General features: G+C 35.4%; 1 protein-coding gene across 5 annotated transcripts in view; it reads right to left on the reverse strand.

The window, feature by feature from the left end:
• The window catches only part of LOC148950714 (echinoderm microtubule-associated protein-like 2), a 193721-nt gene that overhangs the window by 138450 nt on the left and 41310 nt on the right, over positions 1–13961 (reverse strand). For all 5 annotated transcript variants that reach the window (XM_089092591.1, XM_089092590.1, XM_089092588.1 and 2 more), the window contains one exon: positions 12191–12275. In XM_089092591.1, coding sequence (XP_088948717.1) covers positions 12191–12263 — 73 coding nt within the window. In that variant the 5' untranslated portion in view covers positions 12264–12275. The remainder of the gene's footprint in view (positions 1–12190; positions 12276–13961) is intronic.

A 13961-nucleotide genomic window follows, 5' to 3' on the forward strand; every position in this document is an offset into this window, starting at 1 on the left:
AAAGCGCATTAGAACTTTTAATTTTCGTTCCAATGAGTCCTCCCAAGATATTCTAGGACCACTGGGTCAATACGATCATCCCTGGGAAAAAAAAGACAAAAAAACAAAACAACAAATAAACACACATCCGTGATCTTTCTTCTGGCAAAAAATGCAAAATTTCACATTTTTGTAGATAGGAGCTTGAAACCTCTGCAGTAGGGTTCTCTGATAAGCTGAAAATGATGGTGTGATTTTCATTTAGGTTCTGTAACTTTTAGAGGGTCTTTCCCCCTTTTTCAAAAATCAGCCAAATTTTCTCAAGCGCGCAACTTTTGATCGGTAGGACTAAACTTGATAAAACTTATATATCTGAATTCAGCATTGAAATTTGATTCTTTTGGTGTATCTATTGGTATCAAAAGCCCGTTTTCTAGAGTTTTGGTTACCATTGAGCCGGGTCGCTCCTTACTTACAGTTCGTTAACACGAACTGTTTGATATATCCGCATACAGACAGCTATAATCGAGTTATTATCTGACCTTGCAGATCCAAATTCTCGAGTGTGCACTGGCTAACTAGGAAGTACCCTTGTATAATTGAAAAGTCAAAAGTATTATCAGGGTATTTATTTAATAGTACCATCATTTATTCGGTACTCTGGTACTAAACGCACTCTTTTATATAGTGCTAGTTTGGTTAATGCTAATGAAATAAAATAAAATAGGATGAATATATAATAGTTTAGAAACAAATTTGGGCTATATATTTGCACATTATGGTGGGTGGGGGGTAAAGCATAGCATATATTATTACGTAACCTAACCTAGGTACCTTCCCCCCTAAACCCAAAAAAAAACACTTTAAATATCGTATACGCAATGAAAACCACGCTACACATTGTATTACCCTATAGCGGTGTCTTGAATTAAACCTGTTTTCGTGACTGGTTTCCATTGCCGTCTATAAAAGAGTGCGTTTAGTACAGGAGTACCATTTATTTATCAAACAGTTCGTGGTAACGAACTGTAAGTAAGGAGCTACCCGGCTCAATGGTAACCGAGACTCTAGAAAACGGGATTTTGATACCAATAGGTACATCAAAAGAATCAAACTTCAATGTGGATTTGAAGTATATAAGTTTCATCAAGTTTTGTGCAACCCATCAAAAGTTACGCGCCTGAGAAAATTTGCCTGATTTTCAAAAAAAGTTATAATACCCCCTAAAAGCAATAGAACCTTAATGAAAATCGCACCATCATATTCAGCGTATCAGAGAGCCCTACTATAGAAGTTTCAAGCTCCTATCTGCAAACATGATGAATTTTGTATATTTTGCCAGACAAAAGATCAAGGATGCGTGTTTATTTGTTGTTTTTTGTTTTTCCTAGGAATGACCTCGTCAATCCAATGGTCATAGAAAATCTCAGGAGGGCTTATTCGAAGAGAAATAAAAAAGTTTTATTGCCCTATTTAAGTGACCCAAAAAAATGGAGTGCAACTAGGCCCCCTACCTCGCTCATTTTTTTCCCAAAGGCATTCGATCAAAATTTTGAGATCATCATTTTGCTCAGCATGGTCGAAATTATGATAAATTTGTCTTTTAGAATGACTTAATCCTCCGAAGTCCCCGGGGAGAGGGCTAAAAGTTATGAACTTTACCCAATGTTAACATATAGTATTGGTTATTGGGAAGTATACAGACGTTTTTTTATGGTAGTGAGGGGGGGGTTGGTCGGGGGTTATGTTGGAGGATATGTCCATGAAGGAAGTTTCCATGGGGGCAGGGAAATGGCCCTGAAGGGAGCGCCGGACTTGCCAGCATTATTTATTGGTGATTGGTAAGTATACTGACATTTTCAGGTAGGATTTTTTTCTGGAGGGTGGAGCTGGAGGAGGGGGTTACTTGGGAGAATCTTTCTGTGGAGGGATTTCTTTGGCGTAGGGGACATTTCTCTGAGGGGGGCGCCGGATTTCCAAGCATTATTTAAAAAACTATCAGAAATTAAATTTAAAAAAAAACAAGTTTTTTTCAACTGAAAATAAGAAGCAACATTAGAACTTAAAACGAACAGAAATTATAACGTACATGAGGGGGTTCTCCCCCAAGTCAATACCCCGCTCCTTACGCTACAGTTTTTTTTTAGTGCTTTCAAAAGAGCTATCTATTCTAACTAAACGGCTTTTGTGATTCAGGGGTTTGTGAATTAAATTTGTTTTTAACTTTTAACGTAAAGAGCGAGGTATTGACTAAGGGGAGAACCCCCTCATATACGTAATAAAATATACGTAATAAAAAAACAAAAAAAACAAGCGATACGGCTCAATAGTGATCGAAACTTTTAAAAACGGAATTTTGATCTCAATAAATGTATCAAAAGAATGGGCTTATAATGCTGATTCTAAATATATAAATTTTATTAAGTTTAGTATTACTCATCAAAGGCTACGAGCCTGAGAAAATTTACCTGATTTTTTAAAGAGGGGGGAAATATCCCCTACAAGGGAAAGAATTTTAATGAAAATCACACAGTCAGATTCAGCGTATCAGAAAACCCTATTACATAGATTTCAAGCTCATATCTGCAAAAATCTGCAACTTTGTATTTTTTGCTAGAAGAAAAATATACGAATATAGAAGTTAGTTACGTAAGTTGATTTGTAAATTACGTTATAACCAAATTTAGAAACATCCATTTAGCAAAAGAAAAGTAAAATTTGTATGCAAATTTTGTTTACTTATTCAATGACGGTGAGCCAAAATAAAAGTTGCATTAACTAAAAAACGATCAGAAATTAAATAAAAAAACAAGTTTTTTAAACTGAAAGTAAGGAGCGACATTAAAACTTAAAACGAACAAAAATTATTCCGTATATGAAAGGGGCTGTCCCCTCCTCAACGCCTCGCTCTTTACGCTAAAGTTTGACTTTGTCTCATAACTTTATTTTTTAAAACAATAAAAAACTTTAGCGTAAAGAGTGAAGCGTTGAGGAGGGGACAGCCCCTTTCATATACGGAATAATTTTTGTTCGTTTTACGTTTTAATGTCGCTCCTTACTTTCAGTTTAAAAAACTTGTTTTTTTTATTTAATTTAATTAGGCTAGATTGATTTATTTAACTAGGCTAGCTAAAATTCTAAATCAAGTAAAAGCCCTTTATAATTTAGTAGAAGATTCTTTTCAGCACAACTTTTTTTTTTTACATGTTATATTTTTACGAGCTTTGAAACGAACACGAGCGTCGAAGACATGTGTCTTTTTCTTGATCGGCAGCACTGTATACAAATATAATAGAGTATGATCATTCCCCATGTCAACCATAATACCGGACCGAGATGCAAGTGCAAGTGCTCCGAAGAACATTTAAAGAAGCATAAAAATAAGCGATATTCGATTTTTTCACGGGTAGACAAGTCAGATTTCTCTTGAACGCGAAACTTGGCTTCATCTTTGTAACACTAAATTTTTTAAAATCAAATTTTAAATCAATTTATTCCAATACATATATAAAAACCGATAATTAGTAGTGCAATGTTATTATTAGATGTTTTTTGAATTACAAATAGGTTTTTAAGTATCGAGTTGTTTTCAAAGGCATTGAGAAAGATTTTACAAAAACACACGTCCCAGGGTAATATACACTGGACCGCTAATGACAGATTAAATGGGAGGAGCTGTTTGCATGTGGCGAGGATGTAGTAGCCAAAAATCCCTGAGCCGTTATCTTACTGCTATATTATTTATATACAGTGGTCTGCAGGGATGCTACACTGAAAGAACAGAAATGCAATTTATTCACAACATAGTTTCCTTTTATTGTTAAGACACCTGGTGAAATCTTTAGGCAGCTGTCAATTCAATTCTGAGTCAAATCACGGAACTATTGTTACATAATTAATAAAAAATTGGATTGTTGGCAATTGTACTTCATTTGTTCAAGTAGTTTACGGTGATATATCCCGCTAAAACACCAAACTTTTTTTTCTCAAGCTGAATAATTTTATTAAAAACCTTCCATAGGAAGTGGCTCGGGAAAAATATAATGAATTGTGGGATGTGACTCATTATCATAGGCAGCGCGACAGCGCTGCCTAAATAAAGAACGTTGTGGGCACAATGTATTATTTATTTTTCTTCTTTCTCCATACCCGGGCACTTCGTATCGAAGGAGTTGTCCTAAAAACTTCAAAAAGGGCTCATTCGATTGGAAATTGGAGTGGCTAGTGACATTTTTAATAGTCGAAAGTGATTGGAAGGCAACTAGCACCCCCCCCCATTTTGTTATATAGCCATTTTGTTCAGCGTAGTTGATTTCAAGATAGAAAATATCTTTTTAAGGAGGATACTCCCCCACAACCCTCGGGGCAAGGGTTTTAAGTTATGCCCTGGGGGCATATAAGGTTTTTATAGAAGGCGTTGTCGTAGAAACTTCAAAAAAGGCTCATTCGATTGGAAATTCAAAGGATCAGTGCCCTTTTTAATAGTCAAAAGTGATTGGAGGGCAACTCGCCCCCCCCCCCCAAGGCCCAAGATTCCCCCAAACACATCCAATCAAAATTTTGAGATAGGCTTTTTGTTCAGCGTAGTTGATTTCAAGATAGAGAATATGTTTTTGAGGAGAACACTCCCCCACAACCCTCGGGGCAAGGGTTTTAAGTTATGCCCTGGGGGCATAAGAACGATGTTGGCACAATATATCATTTATTTTTTTTTCCTTTAGAGCAGGGCACTTCGTATCGAAGAAGTTGTCGTAGAAACTTCAAAAAGGCCTCATTCAACTGGAAATCGGATTTCCTTAACTCCTATTAAACAGTTAAAAGTGAACTTAAGGAGACAAATACCCTTTCCATCCCCACCATTTCCCGACAAAACTATAATCTAAATATGTGGATAACCATTTTCTTCATTGTAATTAATTTCCAAATAGAAATTATGGTTTTGAGGAGGACATTCCCCCACAGCCTTCAGGGCAAGGGTTGTAAGTTATGCCCTGGGGGTATATAAGGTTTTCATAGAAGGCGTTGTCGTAGAAACTTCAAAAAAGTCTCTTTAGATTGGAAATTCAAAGGGCTAGTGCCCTTGTTAATAGTCGGAAGTGATTAGAGGGCAACTAGCCCCCCCCCCCAGGCCCATCATTCCAACAAGTACATCCAATTAAAATTTTGAGATAGCCATTTTGATTAGCGTAGTTGATTTCCAAATATAGATTATTTTTTTGAGGAGGAGACTCCCCCCCCAGCCTTCAGGGCAAGGGCTGTAAGTTATGCCCTGGGGGCATATAAGGTTTTTATATAAGGCGTTGTTATAGAAACTTCAAAAAAGGCTCATTCGATTGGAAATTCAAAAGGGTTAGTGCCCTTTTGAATATTCGAAAGTGATTGAAGGGCAACTACCCCCCCTCATGCCCACTTCTTCCCCAAACACATCGAATCAAAAATTTTAGATAGTCATTTTATTCAATATAGTTTTAAGTTTTGGAAATTAAGTTTTTGAGGATGACAACGCCCCTCACAGTCCTCAGGAAAAGGCTTGTAAGTTATGCCCTGGGGGGCATATAAAGTTTTTATAGAACGCGTTGTCGTAGAAACTTCAAAAAGGGCTCATTGGATTAGAAATTGAAATGGCTAGTGCCCTTTTTAATAGTGGAAAGTATTTGGAAGGCAACTAACACCCCTTCCAGCCCACCATTTTCCCAAACACATCCAATCAAAATTTTGAGATAGCCATTTTGTTCCACATATTTGAAGTTCACAGAATTATACTTCTGAGCAGAACACCCCCCCCCCCCCACAGTCTTCAGGGCAAGGATTATAAGTTATGCCCTGGGGGCATATAAGTTTGTATTGAAATATTTGTCGTAGAAATTTGAAAAAGAGTTCATTCGATTGGAAATTGAAATGGCTAGTGCTCTTTTTAAAAGTCGAAAGTGATTTGAGGGCAACTAGGCCCCCTCTCTCGCCCACCTTTTCCCCAAAGACATCCAATCAAAATTTTTATATAGACATTTTGTTCATTGTTGTTGATTTCCAGATATAAATTGTGTTTTTGTGGAGGACACTCCCCCACAGCCCTCAGGGCAAGGGTTGTAATTTATGCCCTGGGGGCATATAAGGTTTTTATAGAACGCGTTGTTGCAGAAACTTAAAAAAAGGTTCATTCGATTGAAAACTTAAGTGGCCAGTTCCGTTTCTAATATTCGAAAGTGAGTAGAAGGCAACTAAGACCCCTTTCCGCACCCCTGATGTTCCCAAACAAATCCAATCAAAATTTTTAGATAGCCATTTTATCCACGCAGTTTAAAGTTCAGGAAATTATACCTTTGAGCAGGACACTCTCCCCACAGTCTTCAGGGCAAGGGTTATAAGTTATGCCCTGGGGGCATATAAGGTTTTTATTGAAACCTTTGTCGTGGAATCTTGAAAGAGGGCTCATTCGATTGGAAATTGAAAGGGCTATTGCCCTTTTTAATAGTCGAAAGTGATGAGGGTCATTAACCCCCCTCAAACGCCCACCTTTTCCCCAAACATATCCAATCAAAATTTGTAGATAGCCATTTTATTCAACGTAGTTGAAAGTTTTGGAAATTAGGTCTTTAAGGATGACAACCCCCCCCCCCCCCACAATCCTCAGGGCAAGACTTGTAAGTTATGCCCTGGGAGCATGTAAGGATTTTATAGAAAGCAATGTTGTAAAATCATCAAAAAGGGCTAGTGCCTTTTTAATAGTCGAAAGTGAGTGGAGAGTAATTGAACCCCCTCTCGTGCCTACCGTTTCCTCAAACATATTTAATGCAAATTTAGAGGTAGCCATTTAGTTGAACGTCGTTGAAAGATCCGAAAATATACATTTAAGGATGAAAAAACCTCCAAAGCCCCCAGGGCAAAGACAGTAAGTTATGCCCTGGAGGCATATTAGGTTTTTAATGACACAGTTGTCGTAAAAACTTCAAAATGGGCTCATTCAATTGGAAATTGAGAGGGCTAGTGTCCTTTTAATAGTTGAAAGCGGTTGGAGGGTAACTAACCCCCCCCCCGCGCACGCCCACCAATCCCCCAAACACATCCAATCAAAATTTTCAGTTCTGGAAATTAAGTCTTTGAGGATGACAACCCCCCCCAGCCCTCAGGGCGAGGGTTGTAAGTTATCTCCTGGGGCATATAAGGTTTTTATTGAAAGCGTTGTCGTAGAAACTTCAAAAGGGCTCATTTGAATGGACATTGAAAGGGATAGTGCCTTTTTAATAGTTGAAAGTGATTGGAGAAAGACTAACGCCCCTCTCACGCCCATTATTTTCCCAGACAAATCCAATCAATATTTTGAGATGGCCATTTTGTTCAACGTAGTTGAAGGTTCTGGAAATAAGGTCTTAGAGGATGACAACCACCCTCACAGCCCTTAGGGTAAAGGTTGTAATTTATGCCCTGGGGATATTTAAGGTGTTTATAGGAAGTGTTGGCGTAGAAACTCAAAAAGGGCTCATTCGATTGGAAATCGAAAGGCCTAGTGCCCTTTTTAATAGTCGAAAGTGATTGGAAGACTTGACATTTATATAGTAAAGATCGACGTAGGTATAACGTATTGTTTTGTTGTTGTTTAGACCAGGGCACTTTATATCGAAGGTGTTGTCGTAGGAACTTTGGAAAGGGCTCATTCGATTAAAAATAGAAAGCGCTGATGCTCTTTTTAATAGTCGAAAGTGACTGTAAGGCAACTAATACCCCTCCCACGCCCACCCTCTCATTTGACTTTATGTTTAAAAACCAAGTGTTGCCATAAGATTAAATCAAAATGCACTGTTTTAATGCTAATTTTCAATAAGGCATCTCAGCAGTATCCCAAGAATGAGTGAGGGTATTATGTTCAAACTTTTGGGGCTACTTCTGCTATTAAAATTTAACCAAATCAAAATAGCGTAAGTGTATCCAAGCTATCAAAGAAAGTAAACAGATTTTTTTTGCGAATGGTATCAATTTTTCCATTTCAGGTCAACTAGAGGAGGCATGAAACCAAATTAAACACTACTATTTGTTTTCATATTTTTAAGAGGGTGTATGTTGTTAAAAATTGCTGAAAATTTTTCTCCAGCATACAAATAGCAGGCCAAAGTATAAATTCTTAAAAAAAACGAAAAGATTTAAAGTATTATTTTCTTTTCCCCTGAAAATACTACGTCAATATAAAACGAACAGATATTAATTAAAAAAAAACTTTTTCCAAAAAATAATTTTTTCAAAGAAAAGTAAAGAACTTCATTAAACAAAAATGAGCAAAAATCAAATAACCTACAAAGCATGAAACTACCACAAATCAGCATCGATAAATAAATGAAACCCAAAACGAAATTACAATACTTAACCGAGTCAAACTCAAAACGAGCAGAAATTAACATGAGTTGGGCTCAAAATCCCTTTGCCTTCCCAAGGCCAGAACATAACTTGCACTTTACTGAAAAAAAATACAAAAGAATGTGTATGGTCAGTTTAATATACATATACTGATATTTAGTAATCAAAATGTTAATATTATTTGATTTATTACAGTTATAAAAGTAAAACATTTATATTTTTTCAGTAAAATGCACATTTTGACAAAAATATTTGACAAGAATGAATATTACACTACATAAAACATGAAACGAATTTGAAAACAATAAAATATTCGAGGACAAAGTGACATATTTGAAAAATTCACAATGCATATTTGACAAAACAGCATATGACAAAAACAAGATTTTTTTAAACCAATGATATACACAATCGAAAAATCGCTGAACCTTCATCAAGAGCAACAAAGACAATAACATACAGAAGAGATGTCCAAATAAAGCAAAAAGAATACACTGTAGAAGAGAGTATATGACATTTAAAAAGTGTACAACATATTCAGAACGTTGAGAATAAATCAGTTACTTAAATATGAAATAATATAAAAATGAAAGGTTTTTAAAGACTTTAGAAAAGAATTAATTACGGGCATATACCACACACTATTAGAATTGGGTTCCAACAGAAGACCTAAACTCACGCCGGCGACTTCCCAGTTGGCCGCTTTCAATTCAATTTTATATTTAGTTTGTTTTTAAATGGTAAATTTTAAGCAAAAAAACGTCCAAAAACAAAAAAGGGGCTGTATATCTTAATTGGAAGCAATTTAATTTTCATTTTAGTTGCAAAGCATTTCCAAAAAAAAAACTTTTTTTAATGCTCATTTATAGTAAACACCATTGAAACGACACATTTTTATATCTTCTTTATTGATGAGGAAGGCCTCTGGAGACAGTGCTGAAATATTCTACTTTTTTCCAATTTTCTGTACAGTTGGGTCTGTTCAATTTTCTGTGAGTCCATATTTTATCGTTGTTTTTCGGCAAAAAAAAATTAGAAACTAACTCGTTGTCTTAACGCTAGAAATATAATTAAAACATAATATTTAGTTGTTGCTAATGATTTTAACTGTCAGTCTTCAAAAGAACAAAAATGTTCCGTTGTAGTCTAATAATTCAGCTCAAAATAAACTACAATAGAAATGCTTCTGAATGAAAAAAAATGTTCCGGAAAAATGGATCGACTGACTGAAATAACTACCCAACATACTCTAAGAACTAGATGAAAACAAGCACGAACTACAATCGTCGTTGCTTCCACTATCATTCTGATAAGTTTACTAAGTTAAGAAAAAACAAGTTTTTCATTTGAAAGTAAGAGGCAGAATTAAAACTTAAAAAGATCGGAAATTATTCCGTATATAAGGGGGTTACCCATTCCTCAACCTTCGCTCTTGACGCTAAAGTCTTAAGGTTATTTAGGATTACTTCTCGTTCAAATACAACATCCCTTGTGTTTGAGCAGTCTTTCTTAAAGAACTGTGGCAAAAAGTCAAAATTTAGCGTAAAGAGTGAGGGTTGAGGAAGGGAAGCCCCTCTCACATACGGAATAATTTCTGTTCGTTTTAACAAAACGATAAAAAAAAACGTAAAGAAGAGAGAAACGAAGATAAGAGCAGCCAGTGATAAAACACAGATTACAATACAAATATTTCGGTCAAGACCTCCGCTTGACCCGTCCTTAGTGAAGAATAACAAAAAATACCGATAAAATTCCAAATATAATATAAAAAAAAAACTTAAAACAAACACAAAAACTAAAAACAAAAACGAAGACCCTCTCGAAGTAATGTGAAAGGTAACGCCGTTATTGTAACAACAAAGATCTTATCTCCACTCTTCTTGAACTGGGAAAGTAAAGACATTAATTACCCTTAAGCTGAATTAATAAGTTTTATTTTATAGCCCAATTAAAAATTTAGGAGACAAATAGCGGTTAATAGAAGTCACGGAATGTCTTGAGGTTTCTAAATCGTAAAACTACAATTCTAAAAAAATATATATATAAAGAAATAAAAAAATATATACATAAAGAAAATAAAAAAAAAACTTGTAAAATCGACAGGCCTGGTGTATAAATCCTATCACTTTGCATGTCGATTACTTTCGAGCGCATAATATTCCAAAAAAAGGTGCATGCAAATATTCATCAGAGCGTAGGCCGTTATGAGCTATAGTTTTGAATAAATAAATTTCGAACGCATTTTAAATATCCTATTAAACAAATTGTTCTTTTTGACAAAGTTATTCCATTAAAGCTGTCATACTGTGGACAATGAGAAAACTTTTGAAATCAGAAAGACGTGATTGAGAAAATACTGTAGGGCCTTTTTCCATTGGTGTACTATTAACTACCGTTTATCAGATTCTAAGGAGAAGCACCATTGCCTTTTTAGGCTTCATTGAATCACTTTTAGATCCAGAGTTCCTATAGCAATTAATGCGGCTATTGTAAAGAAATTATTGTACCGTGCCTTTTGGATAGGATACAACATTTCTATTTCTTGTTTATGATCGGATACGAATCCGATACAATCGACTGACTTTAAAGATTTCATCAGATGGTTTGAAGAAGCTGTAAAATAATCTCTTGTTCTGTAAATAAGCACAGGGAATATTTTTCATCTTTTGAAAATATTCTACTGGGGTGTTACAACTAACAAGAGAAAAATTAAATGAGAAGTAAAAAAAATCCACCCCACACAATAAGTCAAAATATACGCGCATAGCTTATAATATCTCGCATTTTAAAAACAAAAATATTGCTATATTTTCTCAACTCTTTTAAATAAATATATTTGCTGGCAAACAAGAAAAGACATTAATAAAAATTGCCAGTTCTATTCCAGAAAATGAACAAACTACTTTTTACCATTATTAAGAGTATTCTAAACTACCAAAATATTCAATAGCATAGCCGTCGACAAGTCCATTCCTTGACGAAAAGGGCGTTAGTATTTTCCCTGAGCGGGGAAACTTACCCCCCCCCCCCACACACGCACACAAAAAATTTTAGGCAATTTTTTTTTCATGAGACTGCCCTTTTATTCCCCTCTGTCGTATGTTCGCTGATATATCAGAGTTTGCATGAACAATTTGGGTCAATCGACACTTACCTGAAGAAAACCCAGCTTAATTATACCACCAATTCTTCTGAACTAGCCCACCACATCATTGGCCATTCTTCACATACTATCCTCTTGGACCAAACAAGAATCCTAGCCTTTGCGTCCCAGCATACTAACCAACAAGTTAGAGAACCTATAGGGATTGCAAAAAAAAAACAACTAAATGGTGTTAACAGAGACCATGATGAATTGAAAAGGAAAATGTCGGACCCTGGTGTCCATAAGTTGAAGAAAAACGTCGATCTTGCAAACCCCATACAACTAATCCTGCCCCAACAAAGTCACAGCAAAAAGCAGCTATGATTGCATCTTCTAAAATATCTTCAATGTCAAATTGATGCAGGCTGCTCAGTAATTTTAGTTTTATTTTATTAGTGATTTCGTTTCGATCCATTTTCTTTCTCCTGGTTGGCGCAAACTTTCGAATTCAACAAGCCTGAGGATGATGTGGCAGAGGTCCCTCCGAAATTACCACTTGTGATTCACATCGTATAGCCTGTATTTTTATAGTTGAGGTCAGCTTAAACGCCATTTCATTAAGCAATGTCAATAAAAGTGGCGCATTATCTATACATATGATAGAAGACAAGCTTACATCGGGGTAAAATTTCAGTAAATACATTTTTTATCACAGAATGTGCCGTACCACATAAGAGATTGGGATCAACACAGTTGAAGAGTTAAATTGACACAACTTACCTGAAGCAGAACATAATCCAGTATCCGCTGAAGACACGGGTGACATAGGTTGCTCAAGCTGTCGCACATCCATTATTATTTATCTCTGAAAAAAAGAAACAATGAATTTACTGAAATTGAACCCAATCACACACGCGGTAACAAGGCGAGGACTATTAGGCAAGTGCGGATCCAGGATTTTTTTTTCGGGGGGGGGGGGTACTAATTTTTGACTCAGTTTTCGACTAATTATACTGATTTTTACCTAGGTTTTACTAATTTTCGACTTATTTTCGGCTCGGTCAAAAAATTCGGGGGGGGGGGGGTTCAAACTGGGTATAATATTCTTTGAGAGGGTGAGCAAATTTGTGCGTTCAAGGATTTGCATGTTCTAGATGAGAACGAAACTTTTAACGAAATAAAAATCTATAAAGATGACCTTTGAAAAATGTTATCAAACGTAGACAAGGAATCGAATAGAAAGTAGACTTTTTTTCTTGCAAAAATAAAATCTTTCATAACACTTATCTCGCATAGGACTTTGCAGAACTTTCTGCAGTGCTCAACTAAAAACAGTTGACAAGGAATACTAAGTGAATAAAACGGTAAAATTGCAAAACAAATCTTTAGGGTTCACATTTCAGACCAAAAACCATTATTGCAGTTAAAATGTTCAAGGGGGACTCTGTTCAACGAGGAATGTTCAGGGGGAGCTTCCCTAAAGCTCAGAAATCAATAAAGCGTACGACACAAAAAAAGAGACCAACAGTCTTTGCCTCTAAAAAAAAACATTTATTTCCCACTCCTACCTGCAACGCCCGTGAATGACAATTATAATAATAACAAAATTATACCAAACATACAAGCCATAATACCTAAGCATCACTCTTAAAAGGACAGATTGATTTGTTTTTGTTCTTTTTATTTTTTCTTTGTTTCTTAACAGCAAAACATCAAGAACAGTTGCGGCACCTCTTTGAGTAATACATTCAAAGGACATGTGCAAAATTAAACGTTTTCTTTGCTCAATGATTGTAATATGCGGTTATAATAAAACTTTTGAGCTGAATTCAAAACTGTAATCAATATTTCACACCATCCACGAATTTTTGCGTAAAGTCTTCCCTTCTTTTTTTTTCTTTTTTTTTTTTTTCTTTTTTAGCTTGTATTGCACCTGAAATTTGGGCGATACTGGTTATTTTACAAAAAAAATTACAAACTAAAACTAATCCAGTCTTATAAATTGAAATTTAAAAAAGAACTGCAGTCAGATTTTGCCTAGTGCTCACAATTCTTTAATTTGTTTTAAATGAAACACCAAGCTGTTAAAAGAATGTAATTACATTTTTGAACTTAACAACCTACTGAAATTTGGAAATAATAGTCTGAGTCATCTTCTTTTGCGTCCATTCTACCTCCTTTTTCTCCATCCCTCAATTTTACTCCCCACTAAGGTCGATCTGACAAAAGGTTCTACTATTCTTATTTCAAAAACAATGTTTCACCATAATATTACAAATTTTTCTCTCTTCTTTTCTTATTCATTCTGTCTTGTCACCTCTAAATTTTTATGGCGGTCAACACGCTGAACCTCAAATCTCCAGGGATACATGATTGTCACTACAATGCCCTTTCATGAATTTAATAATTCAATTGTTTCTAATTTCGATACTAGCCAGACATACTTTGATTGGTCCTTCATTATTCTTACTTAAATTCCCATAAATGTGTTTTCTCAGCAAACTTTTGCCAATAAGATTAGCCGAAATAGCAGTTACCATTATAAATAAAC

This window comes from Artemia sp. Qi Xiang Cuo, chromosome 7 (assembly GCF_049724085.1).
Source record: "Artemia sp. Qi Xiang Cuo chromosome 7, ASM4972408v1, whole genome shotgun sequence".
NCBI classification, from domain to species: domain Eukaryota; kingdom Metazoa; phylum Arthropoda; class Branchiopoda; order Anostraca; family Artemiidae; genus Artemia; species Artemia sp. Qi Xiang Cuo.